The sequence below is a fragment of the Myripristis murdjan genome, chromosome 10 (assembly GCF_902150065.1).
Source record: "Myripristis murdjan chromosome 10, fMyrMur1.1, whole genome shotgun sequence".
Lineage (NCBI taxonomy): Eukaryota > Metazoa > Chordata > Actinopteri > Holocentriformes > Holocentridae > Myripristis > Myripristis murdjan.
This window is the reverse complement of record NC_043989.1, coordinates 15,245,127-15,270,287: the sequence shown is the minus strand read 5'-3', so window position 1 is coordinate 15,270,287 and position 25,161 is coordinate 15,245,127. Positions and strand designations below refer to the sequence as shown.

The 25,161-nt window shown below is 43.6% G+C and overlaps 1 protein-coding gene across 1 annotated transcript; it reads right to left on the bottom strand.

Moving 5' to 3' along the window:
- Window positions 1-583: 583 nt before the first annotated feature.
- On the bottom strand, window positions 584-8,154 carry tbx22 (T-box transcription factor 22). The gene is made up of 8 exons (XM_030062236.1): window positions 8,016-8,154; window positions 7,293-7,509; window positions 5,725-5,826; window positions 5,263-5,437; window positions 3,506-3,670; window positions 2,561-2,625; window positions 1,903-1,988; window positions 584-1,813 (listed from the first exon to the last, which is right to left on the bottom strand). Exons 1-8 carry the CDS (start codon window positions 8,152-8,154, stop codon window positions 1,257-1,259), a joined length of 1,506 nt encoding a protein of 501 aa, XP_029918096.1. The 3' UTR covers window positions 584-1,256.
- Window positions 8,155-25,161: the final 17,007 nt, after the last annotated feature.

Below are 25,161 nucleotides of genomic sequence, written 5' to 3'. Positions count from 1 at the left end.
TTCCGTACACGTCTTACAATGAAACAAAAGGCCCTCAGATGGAGCTGTTGATGTTCTGTTGATCCTGGAACAATGTCATAACGATGATCCGCATAATGATGACAGCTGCTTAACCGATATTGCAAGACAGGGATCCTTATTCTACTCCTGTTTTAGGCTGATTTTAATAAAGGCCCGCACAGCATAACCATTTCACCTCCATGCGTCTCTGATTAGTCCTATTATTGGTAATAGAGTACAGCGATGGAAACTGGCTGCCTGGATCCTGGCAGCTGTGGCTGTTCCCCTAAAAATCACAGAGACCTGATGAGCTCATGTTATCAGTCAGGGGTGACCAACCCTGAAACTGGGAATCAACAGAGTTCAGCTCTCTGTCAAGGCCTACAACTTGCTGCACACTGCAAAACATACTTTTGCTCAGTTTCTGTCAGTACACACTGATAAAGGCAGCAATTATTTTCTACCACAGGAGCTTTAAAGTATCCATTTTTTCCTTATCATTACTTGATATTTAAAAGCACTTTCTCTGGCACAATAACACATAAATTTTTTTTTTTTTTCTTTACTTAGAAATACACTGTATATTCACATGAATACAACTAAGAGCGTAAGAAAATGTATTCTCTTTCACTTTGTTTACAAATATGCATGAAAAACAACAGGCTTTTTGAAAACTGTATCAACTGATCAAAGTGTTTCAAAATATCAAAAAACACTTTTCATGAGCACCGATGGTGAGTTTAACAATCATTCTCGCATTCATTAGTATGTATGCTGTCACATACCTCAAGTCTTACTGCCGATTCGCTTTGGTAACAGCCTTACAGCCTGTGTTAAGGCGGAGGAGTGAAATGGGGAGGAAAGGTCTAGTGAGCCATAAAGCGGCTCTACACTTTCAGTCCCATATAATGCCCCGTTTCCCATCTACGTTTCTTTTGACTCAACATATTGGGCCTTTCAGCTCTGGTCGAGCGTACAGAGTGAAGGGGAGCTGCTGACCGGCAGCTTCAGAATCAGTCTGAGTGCCGGTGAATCCAACGTTGTGTCCCAAATAGTTTTTAAATGCAGCAAGGTCCCAACATGGCATCTTTGTCTTCAGCACCAACAGCAGCCCACACTCCTGTGAGTCGGTCGGTTCGTCCAGCTCATAGTCAGGCTTCTTAATTTTCTTGTGAGTCTGCAGTAAGCTTTGTCCCGGCACACACAAGGGACCAGGGCCGTGGCCAGCACCGGGTCCTGTAAGCGCGGTCCAGCTGTCAGAGGCAGTGGTTGGCAGTTGGGTGCCAAGGAGACTGGCGCAGGAGACAGTCTGCGGTGTCTTCGGATAGCTTGGCATGGCGAGAAACAGCTGTGAGGTGCGGGTTTAGGGGCAGGCTGTAGCGGTAGAGACAGAAGGGGCCGGCAGTGTCAGGGAGATGGGGAAGAAGAGACGAGGCAGGCCCCCGAGGGCTGAGGGGGCCTTGGAGGGGGATTAGGAAAGGTGAAGTCCCTGGAGAGCCTTGTAGACATGGGTCCCTACAGTGGGACACTTTCTTTCCCTGCAGCGCTGTAAGGAGGGGGAGGTCTGTTAGCGGAGACAAAGAGGGCAAGGCCCTTAGTCTGTCTGCTCCCAAGGAGGAGTAGCCTCTGCTGGCCAGAGGGGAGATGGGTGACGTGGGAGAGGCTTTGCCATAGAGGGGGAGAGTGAGGGCGTGAAGAGTCGTGTCCTGGCAGGAGAGCGAGGAGAAGGAGAACGGGTATGGAGATGAAGAGGAGGACAGAGGCAGGAGACTCTTCAGAGGGGAAGCGCTGCTGGTTGGCGACCCTGAGCTCCCTGTTGAAAGAAGTCCGACATGAATCACAAAGATAAAAACAAGCATCTCAGCGTGAAGCAGAGCAGTAAGGAGTGCTGCAGCACAGTACCTTGGAGCTGGATGGTGAACGGCTTTAAGTCCAAACTGAGGGGACTCCTCCAGGGATATGACTCCAGCAGGCCATCCAGCACTCCCCTAACGTATGCACACAAATATGCACGTACACACAAATGCACACAGATGCATAAACAGTGTTGGGGTAATGCGTTACAAAGGAACACATTAGAGTTTAGACTCAGAATTTGTGAGGAAAAAGGACAAGTGCCTCTGTCGTTCTTGTTATTGCCCTGCTTAGTTAATTATAAGTCATAGATGACTATGCAATACTTCGACTATAATGTTAATGTATATGCAGTGGGAATAATCAACATCTGCCAGGAATTGCACAGGGTTTCTATTGTCACTTTTCTCAGTAGCTGACACTGTAATGTGTAATGAGTTACTTTCAGTGGAAGAAATGTTGTGATGTAACACATTTTAATAGCAACCAAGTAACATTCTCCAGCGCTGTGTATAAATATAAAAGGCAGAGGGATCCATACCAACAGTAAAACAGGTCAACATGTGATATTCTGACCAGTTCAACTTCAGCTGAAGGTTTTATATGCTATCAGATTTCTGTTGCTGAACTTCAAGCCTCTCTTGGGTCTTTGGTTTTCTGTAGCTAAAATAAGTGTTGATGTTGTGTGAGGATTCATTTTCTATACCTATTCCTCCCCGGGTCTCTGAAGCCCTTGGCGAACGGGTTTCTGTCGATTTTCAGCTTGGTGATCTGGCCCGAGAGAGAGGGACATACATGGGTGAGAACGATGTTGTAAACCAGTGACCTGTAAAGCTAACAATGAGCTCAGCTTTATGAGAGCGTGTAGAGCGGCGGAGCCCTCCCTCAGGGACTACATCTCCCAGCAGCACCCAGGGCCGGCAGCCATGTCAAACAGGGTTCTTGGAGCGGGGGTCCGAGGTCTTAGAGTTTTATGTGGTGTTTTAATGGCTGTGGACTCCAGCAGTCAGTCCAGTCACAGCCTGTTACTGAGTTTCTGTAATAATACGTTCGCTGGTCATAAAATGGACCCTGATGAAAAGGGCTGGCAGTCCCCGGAGACGGATCTGTTACTAAAAGAATGGTAGCCAACAGCGGGGTCAGCTCCCCTGCGCAGAAACACAGGCACACACCCTCGCTCTCTCTCAGCCCTGCGGAGAGGCAGGCCAGCACAGTTTACGATTTAGCCGAGACCACAGCGAAGTGGGCCTCAACACTTTCATGATGTTGAGATTAAAACATTTATATGTGAAGTCACACAGGCATGTGTTGGTGACCAAATCATCATAACAATACGGAGAATACTGCAGTGACTGAAAACACTGGGTGTCTGCTTTCTGAATGTTTCTGGCACATAGAGTGTGTATAATATAAATTAGTAATATCAAATATTTGGCTGGTTTGTGATAGGCATTACTCATTTTTATTTGAAGAGTAACAAAAGTATTGATTGTGTAAAGGTGACACAAATAGCTAAAAAAATCAACATCATCCTGAGGTTTCCTCTGTGATTCATGAAACCTACCATAGATTACAGACCCTGTTGGTGTAACCCCGTGTCTCTAATAATGTTGCCAAGGATAAAGGCTATAGCAGCTGGAAGCATTATTACCTGCTGATTCTGATAGGCTGTGACTGTGGTGAACTCGGTTTCTGGGAAGGAGAAGCTGTGCACACCCTCTGCAGGCAGCGACTGGATCTGTGACAAGTCCATTCGGGGGTCATGGCGGATGATGTGCACGCGTGGCTTGTATTTATGCATCGACTGAAGAATGATCTGAATCAAGAAATGAGAAGTGTTATTGCCGGGAGGGCCGACGCTATGTCATTTTTTCCATGTTTCACAATCAGCCAATTCAGGCAAGATTCAAAACATGTTAAATGTATTTATCCAGAAGTCAGTCAACAATTTTCTAAACAGATGTTGATAAGACTTCAAGCTCCATTGCAATACACACTGCAATTTCTTAGAGTCAATAACATCAGCTCAGCTATTATTAGTTAAATTAGTTAAATCTACTATTTGACAAATACAGCTAATAAAAACATCAAATACCTTTCCAATTGGTGCATGGGATTTTTTTTTTTTTTTTTTCAGGCTTGTTTAATCTAAACATTATATGAAATTTGCCATGATTTTCAACCGATATCTCTATAAATATATCTCTAAAAACTGTTTGCATGAGGGAGCCTCATACCGCAGGAGGAAGTTCATCTGAGGAAAAGTAATATTCCATATTTGTACTGTGCAAATACATAATTTGTAAACTATTTGCAAATTCACAACTTACAAAGAAAAATAGCACGTTGCCCCCCTTACAGGAAAAGCTTGACGTGCTAGCATTTGCGCTTGTCTCCTTTGATTTAATGTCAGCTCTGTTCTTAGAGCTGCAGACATGACAAAAATCAAAAATGATTTATTTCTTTTTGTGCAACAGGTTAGATCAAATAAAGGGAACACCAGATGAAAAAGACTTTACTCTTGAGGTAACTCACGCAGCTGCACTGACAAGTCATATTATGCCAATCAGCAGCAGCTTACGTCACGTTTAAAAAAGGTCTGACAATCATCACTTTTATATGTGAGCTTTCAAAATAAAATGAGGCACTAAGCAATGCTATTCGGAGGCCAAATGCTTGTCTAAATTGTAGTTGCATCGCTCCAAAAAACTTCCAAGTATACTTTATGAGGCCATTCAAGTCCTTCATAACATTTTTGTTTTCCTATATGATAACCTCCCTCCCTCCACCCATCCTCATACACACAGCATAACAGATTAAAGAGTGGCTTCATGAAAACCAGGACACCCTCCATCGCCTCCCCGGTCACCAGATCTAAACATAACACAGTGTTTACAGGAAGTTTTGGAGCGCAGAGTGAGAGGGCTTTCCGACTCCTTCGTCCCTCAAAGAAACAGAGGTTCTCCTTCATGAAGGAAGTCCGAAATGCCACGACACACAGCTCAAGAGTTCTATGACAGGAACCCAAGGAGGATGGAAGCTGTTCTAAAGGGCATCAGGCAACAAGGAATCATATGCTGCTCACCCCTTGTATGTGCAAAATACCAAACTGGAAACTTAACATCATGTGCTGAACAGTGCGTTCAACACATTGCTGCTCTTGATGAGCTCTTGACTTGTAATTTATTTGAACAATGTCAGAAAAATTAGACTCAGAGTAAGAACTATTTAAAAAATCACCAGCAACACTTTGATTTTACCGCCCTAATACAGAATTAAAAACGTTGTAGCACATTTATGTTTTAAATAAGAATGATGGCCATTAGAAACACCTAATCACCTCAGTAATAAACCATTATTGTAATTGGAAGAAAGCTACTTATGCACAAATGGATCAGAGCTACATACATGTCCCTTGTCGTCCATCTCATTGTTAGTCAGCTTGACACGATCGAAGCTGATGACCTGGCGCATCCACGTCTCTCCTGCACACGGGGAGTCCGGGTGCACGTACAATCTGGGAGAAATGCAGGAATGGTCCGTGTTTCCAGCCACCATCCACTGCGAGCTGTGATACACATACCTGAGGAAAAACACCACCCACCCACACATGTTGCTGAGGTCAGTTACAACATGCATTAGGTGTATTATAGGTCATGCCAACAAATGAAGACAGAAATGAATTGTGCAAAAACCCAAGGGACTGAGTTTGTTTGCCTGGCCTTAAGGGAAATATTATCCCTGAGGAAGAGTGTTTCACATCATGCAGTAACACTTTCTTTAAAATTTTGAGTAGGCTCATTTTAACATTGCCACAGCAGTACACACACACACACACACACACACACACACACACACACAAACACACACCTGTAGCGTTTGGAGTCCACAGGCATGACATCCATTGCGATGTAATATTGCTGGCACGGGTCAAGATTGCGCACTTTGACGCGCACTGACGGAAACATTCTCCTAAAGAGACGTCAGAAAAGTAGAGCAGCACATGAATCAAAAATGATAAACGTCTATATCTCACTTCATTTCAAAGGGTAAGGAAAATGAGACGCATTACTAAACACAGACATTTGATGCAAAATTGCACATCATAGCCGACACAGTCAGGAGGCGAGCGAGCAGAGAAGCTGAAGCAGAAACTTTCTTGCGCTGCGGCCAAGTTCAGAGTAAAGTTCAGAGACCTCAGGGGCCACGGGGCCATCCTCACTACCGAGATTTATAGCTTTTGTTCTCGCTAACTGAATCAACGGAGCCTAAATTTCAACAAATAATTGTCACATCTCATTTCTGGAAAAACAGAAAAAGAAGCACAAGGGCACTTATCACGGCACAAACGAACTGCTTTGAAACTGAAAAATTTGGTTAATTTAATGCATGCCAGATTTTGTAAATCCAGTGTCTGGTCGTTTTAATTCCAAACAGCTTGTAATTACAATAATTTAATTAGGAAAATAATAATGGGATAGGCGACTTGAAAGAGAGCCCTATTTAATTTAATAAGCATCATTTTAAAATTCCCCCAATGTTGTTTGCTTCCTACAACATAACTTAAATTCAATATGAGGGTTCCGTTTAATTTACTGTAAATTTAGCTTTTCAAAAATCTATTCTGTCAAAAGGACCAAAATATTAAGGTATGAAATTCTAGTATTTTTGTTACATGTAACCCGAGGTTCCGCTAAAACGATTGCTGCCATAAATATGGTCTTCAGTCGCGCTCAGGTTGCTGTGGTACACCTGATAAACTCACACCTGTGGCCGCACAATATTAATGCGCTGACTGTCGCTTAGCAACCACTTTGTTTAGCTGCTCTTGAAAAAATAGCCTACATGACTAACGGCGACAATTAATAATTGTTGGTAAAAAAAATAAATAAATAAATAATAAAAAGAAATACTTTTTGAACAGTTTTACTCCAGATATTGCAGCTCGGTGCGTCAGCCCTGTTATATAACAGCAATAAGTCCAAGGGTCTCACTTGTTTATAACAAGGTGAGGCATGTGCCCTATAGGCCTGCTCTCATTCTTAATAAGTCGAAATTGTACTTTTCATGCTCGTCTTGTAATGGAGAGAAAACATCAAGTAAAAAGCCACAGAAATAATAATAATAAAAAATCATATTCTAAAAATCACGCCAAGGGAGCATTCCATCTGCGATATGACATGCATCCTCCATGTCCAATAGACTATTTTATCACACTGGCCATAAAATCGTTTATATTGTCAGTCATCAGTCTTCCTCTCCCGGTCTCCACAAACAAGTAGCCTTGGATGTTTTGGTAGTGTTTACCGTATAGAATAGAGCCAACTACTATGTTCCTGAATAAGCCACAGAAGGCCGTGGTTTATATCACTTTCACAACAACCTTCAGTGTTACTGTCATTTTTATTTATAGCGTGCACCTACTGCTTTAATTTTACCTGCCAGCTTTGGTGATGATCATCTCGGTGCCGATCTCATAAAATCTGTTCCACAGCTCCGAGCCCTGCAGCTCTACCCGTACTTCTCTGTCCGGGTAGCAGTCACTCTCCCCCGGCCTCCGCTCCTCTCCAGCCGGGTCGGCCTCTCCACTCACTGTGCCGAGGCGCGATCTGCCCGAGTCACAGGAGCTGTCGTCTGGCTTCTTTAGTGCTGAACCTGCCATTTTCCTCTGGCTGACTGGATAGTCACGCATGCCTGAAAAGGACAAATAAGTTGAATAAATTGGAAAAAAGAGCGCTATGCGTAAGACAATTATAGAACGCAATATTATCCCCAAAGATTAGGCCTAGGCAAGCCAACTGTGTCATTTTCAGATTTCTAAAGAGGCTGTAGATATTACCATGATATTATTACTGAAAAAAGAAAATGCATAAAATCACACAAGTTTGCCTATTGTGTAAAACATTTGCAAATCCCAAATATGTTCATAAAATGTGTTTTATTTGGCAATGTTATTCTTTTAAAAAGTTGGTTTAAAAATGGGAAATTGCGCTGGTGAGCTAAATTTGAAATGTAATGATGAAAAATGTTCGTCAGAACTTTAAGAACTTCAGCAGTCCTCAAATGCACTTTTTTCTTCTTCCATCTTGTGCGTAAAATGCTTGTGCTTTAAAACAGTGAAATGTTTTTGAAAATCCAATAATCGTTTTCTTCGTTCTCACCGGTAAAGGTGCTCGTGTCGCTGCCGGTGTCTCCTGATGAACTTGTGTCCTGCCCGTCCGACACTTTCATCCTCTTGCAGGGCTTACCGACCAGCGCCTCCACCGAAAACGCATGAGCCCGGGAGCTCAGAGCCTGCATCTTAGCGAGAGAGTCCCTCTCGATCCGTGTGAACTTTGACTCTGTCGCGCAGGGTTCAGCGTCCCACCTCATCCAGGAGGACGGGACAGGGCAGCGCAGGCAGCGGGCTCCTCAGCACCTCAGGGAGCCTCTCTTCTCGCGGCGGCTCCGTGACGCTGCGTAACTGATCCGGTAGATTCCCATGTGTGTCCGAGACGCACGCCTTCATCCAAACCCTTGATTGTTGGCGCGCTTCTCCTCCTACTACAACATTTTACTCTCTCCCCCTTTATCCGTTTCACTATCACCCCTTCCCTCTGTTTAGAGCGCTTGTTCCTCTGTTCTCCCTGCGCGTCACGGAAAGGGAGGGAAGAGAGCAACGCGCATTCCTCCATATGGACCCGCACTGCAAAAAATGTCTATTTTAACAATCAGCTTCATATTCGGTCTTAAAATTGATTTTTTAATCAAATGAAAGATTTGTTAATGCGCAAGAGAAATAATACCATCTGTTGCCACCGTAGCGTCTTTTTTGCTTTTTCCATTTAAAACAGCCTGCCCATAAATCAAGACAGTGAGGCAGATACAGTTAATAAAAATACACTTAAGTCAATAAAAAAAAAAAAAAAAAATGATGACACAAGATGATTTCCATCGATTGCCAACGTAAATTAAGTTGACTGCCAACTTAACTTATCATATCGGCAAGTTTATTCGCTGGTCTGAAGAAAAGCATATTCAAAGACTCCATACTTTATTAACTAACTTGTTAAGATGTGTATTTTTTGCAGTGTCTACCTGGTCCCACTGGTCTGAGCATCAAGGACATCCAGACAGCAGCATCTTTTGGCATTGTGCTGCTGTGACTGTCAAGCCAGGACTCCTAAGAATATGACTTCAGTTCTTTTATCTGTTTTTTTTTTTTTTTTTTAGTTTCTTTTCACACATTTTGAGCGACATCTTTTGTGTCACATACACTAATCAACTTCATTTGATTCTCCAAATACCACACGACAAAAAACTTTGATAAGTTAATTTAAGTAAGCAGAAAAGGGCGAGACAAGCTTATGACAAACATTTGGCAACCTGCTCCATCCACGCCAAATGAGTAATCTGATAGACTGCACTTAAGGTGTTTCATTTAGTATCTGTGATGACAGGGGTCTTTCAAGATCTTTTTTAGCTTTGCAGTGGCGAGCTGACAGACCTATGTCTTTTCCACGTTCCTTTCATCCATTTAGACCGCGTGATAGATAAATAGAATGAAAATTTGGCGGACGGGAAGGGCTGAGTCTAGGCACAAATATTTAACTCTGCTAATTCGGACCATGTGGAACGTAAAATATCTCCATGAAACTCACTCCTTTTCGGTTGAAGCTAACATTTCCTATATTAATTTGGAGGCTTTCCGTAAAACGGTCTCTTGTCTCCCGTTTCCCCGGTACAGGAGTGGGATTTTTTGCGGTGCCCGGTGAGAATGTGCGCCAGTCTGGTTTTCATAAGTGCGGAGATCAGATGGAGTTTGGCGCACAGGGGAGACCGGGCCGTAATGACAGCTCGGGATTATTACATTACTGCTCGACATGAAATAGATCCGCTTTACACAAATAAAGTTCAGCAAAGGCTCTATTTAAAATGTTTCTTAATCACATGATATAATTGCTCTGAGGAGAAAACAAATGAGAGCTGTGTTTACGGCACGGTTGGTTTGGCTGGTGATGGAAATCTCTGACAACAGCCTGGAAATGGAGAACTATGACCAACCGGAATCACATGTTCTCTGTCATCATAACCTGTTTCAGGACCGCGGCCTGGATGTTTATTCGTTTCAAAATTGTTGTTTTCTCTCAATGTATTACTGTGACAAAGTGCATCCCAAACATGCGGCCCAGTTGAAAACTAAGGGATGAAAGTGCAACACAAACAAATATGTTTGTTTCTGCGCGCACACCCAAGGAAAGCTTTAGGTTATAATGAAGTAAAACGCAAGAAAGAGTTTGAAAATGGTTTCATACATAAAAACTGGGCGTCACTCGTGCAGGTTGAGAGATTATTTGTCGGTGTTGTCTTCGGCAGGCAGGTCGTAACTCTTCCTCATCCGATTACGTGGCTGTCAACTCGAGTGGTGACCGAGCAGGCAAGCGATACCTCTCATAAACACAGGGGGAAGCTTCTATTCGTTGTTTTATGATTCTTAATCCAGCGCAAATCTGGATTTGTCCGATTCAGGGATGTTTGGCACACATGTTTCCTCTTATTAAGCCCAATGTGCGCGCTTGGCGGAAACGAGGAACTCAAATCCAATTTAGCGTGGGCCTCAGGTTTCCATCAATGCGGAAGTTTGATGGTCAGCTGCAATTAGACTTTTCCGATCATTTTCGGCCTTCAGGCCGATGCATCCATGGCGTTGATTGTTTCTGCATACCTAAACTGATTGATTATCATTTGCGAATAATTGGTTCGCAGTTTGAACTTCATGTAGGTTTTAAATTGCATATTAGCCTACATCTTTAGTGACACTGCGGACTAAACAAAAAGACATGAATCGTTTCGTTTGTTAAACGACGCTGTCTGTCGCCTGTTTGCTGTTATAGATTATAGATTATGGCATGTAAGAATTAAAAGTCCTAGGCCTGCTGTAACAAGCCCTTTTCATATTTTTCTCTATTTCAATTCAAGTGGTTTGTTTATTCACTGTGTCATTTGTTTTTCCCCAGGACTTGATGACTGACACTTACGCTGAAGTCTCCGTGTGTGTGTGTGTGTGTGTGTGTGTGTGTGTGTGTGTGTGTGTGTGTGTGTGTGTGTGTGTGTGTGTGTGTGTGTGTGTGTGTGTGTGTTTGGAGTTGCAAGCTGGTGCCCAAAGAGTAATCATGTCCAGCCGTACTCTCAGGGTAGGTTGTCTGCCTTTAGTACAGTGTACATGAGCACACGCAGGCAAATTCATGCACATGTTTGTGCATGAGTATGTGTGTGTGTGTGTGTGTGTTTATAAACAGGACTGTCTGTCTGTTGCTCAGTGCTGAGTGGATGTGACGGGGCCCCCTGATGGTTTGTTTTAAGTTGGATCCTGATGCTGAGCAGTTAGTGTACTGTGCGGGTGTGTGCATGTGTGTGTGTGTGTGTGTGAGAGAGAGAGAGAGAGAGAGAGTTAGTGAGCAGAGAGGGTTATTCTGGGCATGGGCTGCTGGAGCGGATGCCCACTCACTGCCAAACGTCAAACTTCCACCACCCTTCCACTGTGACATGTGCAGAGTGTTTGAATATATAATGCTATATACACTTAGTGTATTGTGGCCCAAATGGGCTATGAGGACTCTGTATTGGTCATGAATGAAGGCTCACTTGCAATGCACTCTTTACTGGGAAAAGGATGTGCTAACTGTTTCCAACACAGGTTCAATAAAGTTGTCCTGGTTCACCTTCTGTGAGGCCTCGGAGTAGCATGTGAACTGCTTGTTATTTTCCGTTAGTTTGTGTATTACTGGTGTATTTTTGCTTTATTTACGTGAGTAGAGATCTAATTTTTCTGTGTTATTTGATTTTCTTTTTTTTAAAAACTTGTGGCAGGTCAATGATTAAAGGAACAGTTTACCCAAAATGCAACAAAAAAAGGAAGACATTTCCCCACTTACCCCTATTGCAATCTATCTCTCCAGATGTACCCACCTGTGATGGGGGTGGATAGATACATTTGCAGTTTGCCTTTGTTCTTCAGCAGAAAATAGTTCCCCCCCAAAAAATTCAACCTCAAAGGTTATGCCATTTGCTGAGTTTTTCATATGTAAACCTTTGATGGTTTGAGCTTCATAAATGAATACCAATCCAGCTCTAGTGTATGGTGGTGAGAATACAACAGTCTGGAAACCTCGCCTAATCACATAGAAACTTCACAGGGACAAGTGGCAAAATATGTTGTCTTGGGTGAACAGTTCCTTTAAGGGATTTATGTAGTGGTGTCAACAAATTAAAGATACAACTACTGCTGTTGCTACTGCTACTGTGTCACTGCTGTTGCTATTACTCTTACTACTGAAATAATGTCTACTACTGCTGCTACAAATACTACTATTACTGCTGCTGCTATTTGCACTGTTGCCACTACTATTATTTCTGCCATTGCTATTATGTCTGCAACCTCTGGTACTACGACTACTGTTACAACTACTGCTGCTGCTGGTTTTAATGGAGAGAGCACAAGTCCACAGTTTAATTCTGAGCAGGGGTGAAAGTAAAATGAAGAGGGAGAGGGAAAACTCCATACAATATGACCGATTATGGAGTGACAAATTCCTTTGACCCTGAAATGTCATCAGCTCTGTTGAGTGTGTGTGTGTGTGTGTGTGTGTGTGTGTGTGTGTATGCGTCACATCTGCTACTCATAACCTCTGTGTCCCTCTCTTGGGGCGTTACAGCTGTCTGAGGTCCAGAGCGTGGCTCAGACTGTCATGTCTCCCCTCTCTCTGTGCAGTCCATGTTGTGAGGAACACCGTCTCTCCGTTTTGCTCCTCCTGCTCCTGCATGTCCGTTCAAGCGGCAGAGCCAGCGAGACGCCAATCACATCATTTCCCTGCCTGGGAGTTAATTGGGTGTGCCAGCCAATTGTGAACTCAAGTCTCACACAATTGCATCTTGCCCCATGATTTGCTATTGAAAGGCATCCAGATTTTTCTTCCCATTCACTCCACTGATCATCAGCTGCGTTTCAGTCCGATTTGGCTGCTGCTTGGATGACAAAGAAGATACCTGACCTCTTAAAGTCTAGGTTTGGTAGACTGAACTAAAATATCTATCATATACCTATCATTTATAGCTGTACATAGCCCAACCTAGGCACACAACGTATAAATAAACCTCCCACTTTGCTGAGGCTTCTTGTTAGCCTTCAACGTAGTCCAACAGGGCACTCACACGCTCACAATATGGCGCACACAGCCAAATACATCAATTGTGTATCCCCAAAAATGGCTGCATCAGCGCTTTCTAACCAGTTTAGAATCTTTGTCAATAAATTATCTTGAATACATCCACACTGTTTTGCTGCTAAGTTGGCTCTCGCTGCCTTCACTTGAATTTGGACCCTGAGATTTATGTCTCGCAAATTTCAACAACATGGCATTCATGGTGCCAGCTTAGAAAAATATATGCTTTTCTTTTGTACACCAGTGGAGAAAAATGTGGATTTCTTCCTCTTGTAAACATTCATTTACCCCAAGTTGAACATTATGTCATCACAGATCAGAAATTTACATGACATGAGGCCCGAGTTTCCATGAATGCAGCATTAGCCAAGTTAACAGCAGAATGGTGTAGATGTATACAATGTAATGTATTATCAAAAAAAAAAAAAAAAAAGAAACTTGTCAAAATACACTGTTTGCAACCATTTTCGTGTGGACAGTTGCAAGATGTCTTTGACTAACTGTCTTGGTGCTGGTACTTTTTTCATAAAGGATATTTCTAATGGTTTTTGAGGTTTTGAGTGCTGTGTTAGACCACAAAGCTGCAGCAGAGGGGTGAGTTTCTCCTCACTAAAGCTAGCAGTGAGGTTGTGTTGTGTAGTTATAAATCATGGGTATCAACATTTTAATACAGCCTGGGATGAAAAACACAACAACCTATCATTTAATGTGGCTGAACCATATCAGAAACAGGACGTTAACTTGACCGCGCCGCTCATATACTAAAACTAATGTGACAAAAATCTCGACCAGCACCCGTCTCTCCTTCTACCAGCCTCCTCTGTCACCAGACTCCTCCTCCATCCATCCTTTCTTTACTTTCTGTCCCAGTTTCTCTCACCACCTCTGCGCTCCACTGTTTGGGTCCCGGCTGGCAGAGGCTCGGAGGAATGGGCACGAGGCCTGGCACCACCGCCTTCTCCCTGCCCGCAGTGTGGGAAGATTTAATGGCTCATGTGCCACGGCATCCAGCCTTTACTGGCTGCCTCTGCCTCAGCCTGCCTGGATGGGTAACGGAGGGATGAGGGGAAGAAGGGAGAAGAGAGGAGAGGAGAGGAGAGAAGCATCTCTGCCAGGACGCAGCCTCTCACCGCAAGTGTGTTGTGAATTATCCTCTCTCTCTCTCTATCTCTCTGCCTCTCTTTCTCCCTCGCTAAGCCTTTAGTGATCCCCAGCTACTCATCCTCTTCCTATTAAACACATATAGATCTTCATCTGTCCTCAGTGCTTTCATGAGGCCCAGCTCCATGGCACATATTCATCTCAGTTGTTTGGATTGCTAATTCTTTTTGATGACACTCTCTCCCTACCTCTCTCTCTCCCTCTCCCCCTCAATCTTTCTCTCTCTCTCTCTCTCAATCTGTCTTTCTCTCGCTCTCTGACTGCCAGTAACTGTGTGGTTAATGGCTGTGGTAGAAAGAAACAAAAACAGCCATAATTGATAATGAGAGTCAGACTTTGCATGTGAGGATCTCAGTCGAGCGTCTCTCTCTCTCTCTCTCTCTCTCCCCCCTCCATCTCCACTCTGTCTCGTCAGCTCCTCGGTGTGACAGGCAGCCCAGACAGCCGGCTCTGCCCAGCACCGCTCTGATTGAACAGGGCACCGGGATCCGCAGGGCTTTGGGGAGTTGGGATTTGGGAATAGATCTCTGGGAATGAGAATTATTCCTCCCAGAAAGATGTCAGAGGGTGGAAAACTAATCTGAAGGGTGTTACGGTGTAATTTCCTAATGCCATAATGTGTAACTAGCACGTTATGTGGAATATTCAGATAAAATAATGTGTAAAGTGAATAACACCAGGGATCCAATGAAAATACACTTTTGTGCTGTAAGCTGACTCGAGCAAGATTTGAGTTTGAAATGTACAAAGGGCTTATTTGGTGTTAACACAGGCATGGTGAAGGGGAAGCGGTGATTATTCAGGGGAAATCCAACGTCTTTGCATGTGTGTGGGTGTTGATGTGTGTGGTGCACATGTGGGGAGGGGGGGGTAGTAGGATGGGACGGGGGGCTATCGAGGATCCCCACAGTCACAACTGCACAACTGTCTTTATCTGTTTCTATCCCGCTGAGCACAATCGTTTTGAACACAAATATTTTTTATCAAAGCCTCACCACAGTGGAGGGTATTATTTTTAGATTGCCCTGATAAATGAGGGGTTTCATATATCTGGATGTGGTCGAGGGTAAAAAAAAAAAAAAAGAGTGAAAATGGGGTAGAAAACAGAGAAGGAGTTGAAGGAAGAAAATAAAAAAGGGGGCTGGCACGGCCGCAAAAGCTTTTAAAACAACATGTGAAAAATCAGCAGTTCTTTAACAGTTAGCTTGTCATTTTTATTTGCCTCTTCAGATGGTGGCAGCGGTTGTCTTTTAGGCCGTGCCAGCTGGGATTGGCTGCTGGCTGGAAGGCCCAGGCCTGGCCCCGGTTAGCACTCTTATTATCATCACCACACACTGTAATTCACATGTCAATCACAGGCCTGAGCCGCGCAGGGCAGGGGGAGAGGGGCTGGTTAGAGGGGCCACTGGCAGGGGTGGCGAGCCGGGCGGGGTGGGGGCTACACTGAATACTTCCAGGCCCTAATCGAACCTTTCATTCTCGTGTCTCGGCAGAATGGGCCCGGATAGGGGTATGATTGGTTGTACGGGGTTGGACGGAGCTGTAAAGTAAAGGGAGGTTGTGCTGGACTTGGTGCTGTAAGAATAGGACTGACCTCTGCGGAAGGTTAAACTGTCAAAGCTTGGTCTGTCCTGGCTCGAGTTAGAGTCAGAGTATGGACTGTGCAAGCAATGTTTTAAGGACAGGGTAACCGCTTTTTAACGCAAATGGAATAACATTTATTCAAGCTAGCAGTCACAAAGACGCAAAGGCCTGGGCCTGTAGAGGCTGTGTGAACAGTAAACAGGCCTGTGCAATACATGTACACTTTGGGTAATGCATTCTGAGCTGATGCCCTTTTCGTTCTTGCTGACAGGAGAGGAATGTATATCCTGTTTCAAAGTATCATCTTGAGTAAAAAGTGCTGTTTCTGCATTAGAAATGTGTCCCCTCCCTTTATTTTTCCTCTGTGGGGATTATTTGACTGTCATGTCCTTCATAGTTGCAAAAAAAACATGCCATCGCCAGTGATACACTGTGGAAAACAAATATGACACAATACCTGTGGACATGAAAACACACATGTTGATGGTTTGAAAGTTGGTGTGTAAGCTGGAGAAAAGCAATTAATCCCACGAATGCATCATTGGAGCCGATCTTCAGAGGAAAAATCAAAGTCGTTCAATATCTCCTCAGTCATAGAGCGATTATCCTCACATATAAAAGCATTTTCTGTTTTCTGACCGTCTCCCTCTCAAAAGACTTTTTGCAGTCCGTTGAGACACTATAATTTAAACGCTGCCGAAACGGGAACTCAAAAGACAACATGCTATTTCAATCAAAAGCCCAGTTCGAGCCCCATCATCCTGCCTGCCAAAGCGCGGTCACACACACACACACACACAGACGGTCTTACACACACTCACACACACAGCTTGCCTGCCAACGTGTGGTTTGCATTCACGATGCCTTAATGCCTTGTGGTTACTGCTCTATCAGGGCCATGAGAAATGATTTATTAGTGGCTCCCGCCTGTATTTATAGATAATGAGCCTCCGTCAGTGTTAATAAAGAGATCCATTCTCAGCCTGGAAACACAGCACCTCTTTAAGGGATTACTGTCACTGCTAAACAATGGCCCGTCCTCCAAAGATAGCCCTGTGATGTATGTGTGTGTACAGAAATGTGTAGAAGTGTATGTATGTGTGTTTGTGTTTTGTCAGGGAGGTTATGGGGGCCAAGGGGCAGACCAGGGGCCCTTTTAACTGTGAAAATAATCCCCCTGTCCTGTTAAGGTTTGGCATATGAAGAGTTTGTTTGCAAAAACATATATCTCATATTGTATAAATCTCCATAAACCATGTTTTTTGCCAAGTGATATCGATCAAAAAATCATACTGCGCGGATGATATTGGCTTTTGTGACAAAAATTTGGGATTTTGGACTCAGAAAGTATGTTATATGAGCTGTTATAGAACTGTCAAGGCTCTTCCCTCCTCCAATCTCTCCAGTCCCCTCTCTTAAATTCTGCATCGATGCGATTTATAGAAACGAGAGCTGGCAATAACAATTCCTCATTAACTCTGTTTCAGATGCTGCAGAAGAGTCAGGCAGCATGCGGTAGGATTTCTGTTGTAGGCCTGCTTTTGCAGTTCTTTCTGTCACATGTACATGTTTCTGTGTGTTTGCATGTGTGTGTGTGTGCGTGTGTGTGTGTGTGTCAGTGTGTGGCGATGATGAAGAGTAGGATGAAAGGGAGACGGAGAGACACATGAGCACTCTGGCAGCGATGTGTGTTTGTGTGACATCATTCTGTCTCCCTCTGGTTCCAATCAGCCCATCCTCCCCTGTTAATGACACCTGATAGATTAATGACTGATAAAGTGTGTGTGTGTGCATGTGTGTGCGTGTGTGTGCTGTGCAGGGGCCCACAGAGGGCCTGCAATCAGACAGCTCTCAAATTAGCGCTCCAAAACTACATCCTGACCAGGGCTTAGAGTTCTGAAGCACAGGAAAGTCCTTCCAGACAATCAGACACACACACACACACACACACACACACACACCGCACAGGCTATCACTTTCATCCACAGTATATCACATCACATTTGTCTCCTTTCTAGCATGGTGAACTTTGACATTGTGAGAAAGAGGGGTAGTGTTGGGGATGTCATCAATTTTAGCAGCTTACTCTTATATCCTCTGACCCTTCCCCTCCCCTCGAGCTTGCACATACACACCTACACAGACACACACTGACACACAGACACACATACACACACACACACACACACACACAGTGTACAGCATCACTCTCATTGACAATCCGAGTGAAAGTTAGATGTTTACGTCAGATACTTTCATATGTGTCCAAACTCACAAACACATACATGTACACACACACACACACACACACACACACTTAGATATTACAGGTCATGTGAAATCAGGATGATGAGCCATTAATCAAAACTGCTTCCACACACAGAGTTGCCCAAAGTGAGCCGAACGTGGCAGCCCACAACAAACTGTGTGGCCCTTTAACAAGGTAATAAGATATTTTACTCGTATTTTGATACATTTTTATTATGTTCATTAATTGCATAGTATTGCATGTTTATTGATTTACCATGGAATAAGGAGAGTCTTTGTGCCTGAACTCACTCATAATAAATAGATCAGACTACAGACTGTCTTGAAATTTTGGACCAAATTTGGACAGGCAACATCGGCTTTGAAAAAGGCGCGACATTTTACACTGGTGGACAAAAGAAATTAACGTTTCTGACTGAATTTTGGTTTGGAAGTATCTCCACCCTTGTTTGCAGGGTCAATAAATAAGTTGAATTTAAAATTGAGTGTAACAGTAAGCTGAATAGTTGTTGACTAGTTCAGTACTGGTGGAGTTTTGAGCTGACTGCTTTCTAGTTTTAACCTTTATTGATCCAGGCTGTTTTACAGCAACACCATGTTTCACACTGACACACAGTCCCGCTAGGAAGTAGCCTAATCTACCAGTCTTCTTTTGCTGTTCATCACTGAGTAGATCCACTGGAACAGACGGGGCTGATGTGTGAAGTTGCCCCTCGACACTAATCCCAGATCAGATTGTGATATCCTACCTCAACCAAACTGTTTTATTCCCCAGCTGAGCCTTAAAGTGATAGATCGGGCTGTTACCCATGTAGTGATATTTGTTGCTCCATATGAATGATAGATCCTCCAATTTTGACCCATCAGCTGCCTGCCTGTTGCAAGACACAGATGACTGATTTTCTTGGCTGTTGAATCCAGCAGGTCACAGTAGGAACGTCACTGACAAAATGATCACTTGCACAGGCTCCCCCCCAGTGATGTGCACTGCAAAAACTCAAAGTCTTACCAAGAATATTTGTCTTATTTCTAGTCAAAATATCTCATTACACTTAAAATAAGACATGATCACCTAAGAAATAACTTTTTGGAAAAAGTAAAAATTCACTTGAAACAAGTGAAAATTCTCTAAAAACAAGTTATTTCCTAGGTGATCATGTCTTATTTTAAGTGTAATGAGATATTTTGACTAGAAATAAGACAAATATTCTTGGTAAGATTTTGAGTTTTTGCAGTGTGTTTTATCACCTTTATTGTTTATTTTACTGCATAGATCTATTTCTGCACTTGCACTTTCCCTAATAAGCACTTTATTAAGTATGTAAACTCATTTGTCCCACTGGGACATTTCAGTGGGTGGTGTTGTCACGAAATGCCTTTGTGAGGATGGCGCAAACCAATCTCCCACCCAGTTCCCTGAATAAAACATTGCCCTTTAACATTTTTGCAAACCATCAGATATGCTGATGTAAGTGTTTCTCAACCAAAAATATGTTGCATATCAGCATTTAACACTTAAAATCTCATGACTGTTATCATTGGTACAAGCGGCTAAACTTTAGCTTGTGAGCTACTTAAGCCACTTTGGTTTGCTTTGTTAGTTTTGTTATTCACCAAAGCTACTTGGTTAAGGCTAGGAAAAGGTCATGGTTATTGTTACAACAGATTTGCTAATAGCAGCTGGCTAACGTTAGCTGAAAACAAACACAGCTCTGACTTTGCATGGGACTCGAACCCTGATCAGCAGAAGGAGCACGGTCCTGTTGGTTGTGCCATCCACCTCCTGCCTCCTAACACTGTGTTTTTCGCTTGTTTTATACGACAAACTTGAAAAGGCGACATTCCAGTGTCACCTTTTACTTTCTTGGTTTGCAGAAATGTAAACTGCCAACATTTTTCCTGCCAACTAGCAGGGCTTAAACATTTTATGGGGACAAATAAAAAAAGCATCCAACAATCAAACAACACGATTCTGAGCAGTGACCCAAAGTTGGGAAAATGTTTTGAAGGATGCACAACAGCACACACTCATTTAGGAGTCATTATCGAAGTTCTTGCTAACTAATGGAACCTCTTTGTTTCCGGCTTCGCCAGGTGTGTAAACAAACACACAGCGCTGACAGGAGCAGTTGCACAATACTACGGAAACAAAATAGTTCCACTAGTTTGACAGCAACATCAGTGTATGGATAAGAAACCGATCAGTTTCTCACTAACCTTAAGCAACACAAACCAAAAATGATCATTTGAAAAATGGATTCACTCTGCACTGTTTTCATGTGAACAGTGCTACACAACAGTTGGGGTTAAGTGCCTTGCTCAAGTGCACCTTGTAAGTCATCCTTGAGGTAAAGGAGAGTGTTACTCTCACTTTCTCCACACATAATTTCCTACCTAGTCTTGGGATTCAAACCAGTGATTTTATAGTGGCAGGCTTGCTTCTCCAACTTCTATCTGCTACCAAAAACCCTTTTAAAGGCATTTTACAGGCAGTGGCTTCATGGCACTCAGCCATCAAGGCTGTCAGTCCTTGGCTGTACCACGTAGTATGATGTGAGGATAGTTTCTTTCTGAGTTCAATAAAGGAGCTGAAGGATTTAAAAAAAAAAAAAAAAAAAAAAAAAAGCCTTGAAACAATCTGTCTCATAATTGGAGCAAAAATACAGATCAGTCTACTGCCCCCCAGTGGAAAAGCCCTGTGTGTATGTATGTGTGTGTGTGTGTGTGTGTGTGTGTGTGTGTGTGTGTGTCGTTCTGCTCTTCCTGTGAACCTGACAGAGGTGACGTCACTGAATCTGGAAGTGATTCTACCATGCTATGATGCTATTGGCCACGTTTCAGCAAGAGTGTGTGTGTATGTACAGTATATGTGTGTGTTTTGTGTATGTGTGTGCGCACGCGTGTGTGTGTGTGTGTGTGTGTGTGTGTGTGTGTGTGTGTGTGTGTGCTCTACTGATGCAAAGTCAACATGGCCGAAGCGTAGCACTCTGGAGCAGTCTCATGATGGTGAGGTAATTTCCCCAGAGTTCAGCCCTCAGGAACACACAGACATCCCTTCACCCCTCTCTGTACACTTTCATCGTTTTCAGTACATCCTCCTTTCCTTTCTACCTGCGCCAGTCGCATGCTTACCTTGAGTTGTCCTTCATCACACACACGTGACCCTGCACGCTCAAGCACACACACACACACACACACACCTTTTCCCTCAGGTCCCACCTCTTGTCCTCTCCCTCACTCCTGCTCTCCAAACATCCTCCCATCATCTCTCCCCTCCTTTCCTCTTCCCTTTCATCACCTCTGCAGCTTTGAGGCAGAAAGACAGATGACAAGATGGACACACAGGCAGACAAGTTGGATCATAAAACACACTGGATTTTTCTGAGAATAATAATAAAAAAAAATATTCCACTTGAATATAACCTCATTTAAAACATAATCTTCCTTTATCTCACATATATGATTCACTCTCTGGAGAAGCTCAAACAAAAGGACGCTCAGTAGAGGATGCCATCACTTTTGTCACCCTGTTGGCCAGGCAACTGACATTGATTAATTAGAAATCTTCAGCACCTCCTGCTCATATGTGCTGGATTAAACAAATCCTCTTCTTTCTATGGTTGGAAAAATTTTGACTTTGAATGTATGGTTCCCCTGACAAATTTTTGAATATATGGGGTTCATTCCTCAAACATGTCAAGAAGATGGATTTTACTTTTACTGCTGATTGAGCCTTATTATTACTAGTCACTCTTTTGCGCCCTTCTGCTTTCCTCACTGGTTGGTGAGGTAATTGCAATGGGCTCACTGTGGTGTGGGTGGTGCGGTAGGCCTACCACACAATCCTCATTATTATGTCTGTGACACTGACTGACTGATGCATTTGGTTTATACTATTTGCTTTCATATTGTGCATTTTGTTTGACTTAGTTTTTTTTTCTGCAAAAAAAAAAAAAAAACACTAATAATTAATCGCTGTTATATTTGATTATTAATAATATAATAATAGGCCATGCTCAGTGTTAGAAGTACTATTCTGTAAAAATCACCGCATATCTTTTACATTAAATAACCATCTGTGCAAAATTGCAGAAGACCTCTGGGCCGAACGTCAGTGAGTTTTTACTTTGTGGTGTCACTGATGCGCCTAAACCCTAATCCTAAACCCTAACCCGTGAACCCTGAACTCTAACTGTAATCCTAACCTAGTGCACTGCTAATCTGGCGGATGTTAGTAGGTTAAAATCTTTTGGAAACGCAGTGGGATTTTTCTAGTCTGTAGTTTCATCATTTGGAAATGATGCTTAAATCAGATGTAATAAAGAATTTTTTAAACAAGCTGTAAAAAAACAAAAAAAGTCAAAAAGGGCAGGAGAGAGAGTGTGTATGGTGCTCGTGTTGGTGGTAGGGTCAGGGTTGGGTGTCATAGCGGCTGAGAGGAGCTACTTTTATTCAAGATCAACTTTTTTTTCAGGTTTGCTGTAACCTGATCTTTTTTCTGACAGCCCACCCTCCCCAACCTCGCCCCCCCACCATCCCCCAAATCTCCTTCAGCATGAAATTATGACATTTCCCTGAGGTGAGCGCACAGAGTGGATGAGGAGTAAGAGACAGGCAGACAGACAGCGTTATGGGAGAGGGAAGGTAGCTTTAGAAGCTGATACTTACAGGAAAGCCTCATTTGTCACCCTTGTCTCAAAGCCATATGTGATTGCCAGAGGAGTATAAGGGTGTGTGTGTGTGTGTGTGTGTGTGTGTGTGTGTGCATTAGTGGTGCGGTGAGGATCATGAGAGTGTGATGCATGCTGATTTGAGGGGTATCTGAAATAGCTTTGAAGCAGCATCTCTGCCCTCTACCATATGTCTATTCATGGGATCGCCTTCGTCTCTCTCTTTCTCTCTCTCTCTCTCTCTCTCTCTCTCTCTCTGACCACTGAATGTTCTCCCACTTGAGGCACATGGTGATTATGGTGGGTCCACATGAAAAGATGTCAGTGACGTTATGAGGCACTGAGCAGTGTCTAACTTTTTGGTTCAACGCAACTCTGCGGCCAGCTGTTACCATGGCAGTTTTGGGCTGGGTGTGCATGTGCATGTGTGTGTGTGTTTATGTGTGCGCGTGTGTCTCGAGAGCAGAGAAAGGGACAAAGTCATTTGTCACTTGCGGCTTCACATGTCTGGTATTGAAATTGATGACAAATCTATGAGGTGTGTTTGTGTGTGTGTGTGTGTGTGTGTGTGTGTGTGTGTGTGTGAACACACATTTGTGGGCTTGTGAGAGGGTGATGTCATGGATGAGAGCTTCGTTTTCTCACACTTACGAAGCCAGCCATGCCCCTGTGGACACTAACAGTTTGCTGACAGAGCAGGCAAGGAGTGTGTATTCGTGCATGTGAGCGTGCACGCGTGCATAAATGTGTGCCGCCTGTGCAAGTGTATTTTTATTGCTTATTCTGGAAGTTTGCTGCAGACCGCAGAGAAACATTGGCTTTCCAACTCCATCATAGTATGCCCGCCGTCCACCCTTCTGACGCCCACTGCCTCGGAATGTGCATAAGTCTGTGTGTGTGTGTGTGTGTGTGTGTGTGTGTGTGTGCATAAAAACACTGCAGGTCCACCCACATTTTCTTGTTGTTTTCAGTCTGAGAGGTCCAGAAATCCTACCTAGCAGGCGTGTTACTCAGTTTGAGATGTAAACTGGACGGACGGAGAGTTTAATCTGTCGTTAATCAGCTCCTCGGAAAACTCACTCAAGCATCAGACACTGCAGATTGCTCTGCCTTTCCCTGCACCTCCCTCCCTCCCGCTCTCTCTCTCTCTCTCTCTCTCTCTCTCTCTCCATGTTTTTCCCCTGAGCACATCCCAGTCATCACTTCACTACGCCCCCAAATCACTCCATTTCACCCCTACCTGCATTTGTGCTGAAACCCCTTTTTTCCCCAATCATCCCTTGTTTCCTTCTACAATGAGAAGTTAGGTCAGCGTGGTTGCCTCCTCCCTCTCCCCCCTCCCTCCCTCCCTTTTTCCCCTCTTCCTCTGCTGTGTGATGCCGAGAAGCCCTTAGGATTAAATCTAAGTCTTTTGTTTATCATCTCAGCTATTACTGCAAAAGCTACCCCCCTCCTCCTCCCCTCCATTTCTCTCTCTTTCTCTTTCTCTTTCTATGTGTGTGTGTCTCCATGCACGCATGTGTGGGCAAGCTCACAGATCAAACACAGCGTAAGACGAGCCCATAAACAAGCCTTCAGAACCACTTATGGCTTTCTGGGAGAGTGTGTGTGGGGGGCAGATGGAGGGGGAGTTAGGTACAGAAATCAGCTGCTCTGTTTATGTACCTTTCAGTGGTGATTACCGGTCCAATCTGTCTGTTTAACAGAGGAAATATCATAGCCTAGGAGAGTGCGTGTTTGTATGTGTGCTTGCGAGAGAGAAGAGATGTATACGCTATAGTTGCAGTGGAGAGGGCTGGAGAGATGCCACCAGTTGTGTGGAATTAGAGCGCTGGTGCACCAGTAAGTGTTTATTTACTTATACGAACAACCCTAACTGAGTCAGGAGAGTGAAAGCAGAGGAAGCAGAGGACCACCACAAACCAGAGAGAGACAGACAGAGAGGGGAGAAGACGGAGGATATGTGTCAGACATACTGAAGCCTTGGCACTCATCTGTGTTTCCACACAGCACAGTGAAGGCTGTGCACTGTGTGTCAGTGAGTGGGCAGACACACTGGCAGGTTAGTACCCGAGCCTGTAGGAGGGAATGTATTTGTATAGTTCGTTTACAGAGAGGAATATTCACAGACATGAATAGGCTACATTATAGAGCCAAAATATTATTTTTAATTCATTATGGTGCACTCATTGCAAGATATGTGGCAATGAGTGGTATTTATGTGGACAGAACAGAGCGGTCCAGGCAGGCTTGACAAATTTAACTAAAAGTGTAAACAGTTCAAATCTTGTGGTATTAAGGTCGAACTGTAATGAATGGATGTTGATTTTCCTACATTAAGCCCATGGTGGGAAATGGGGGTAGTTCCCACCTGTTGCCACTAGATGGCCCTAAAGCTGCGTTTATGTCCCCAGGACCTGATG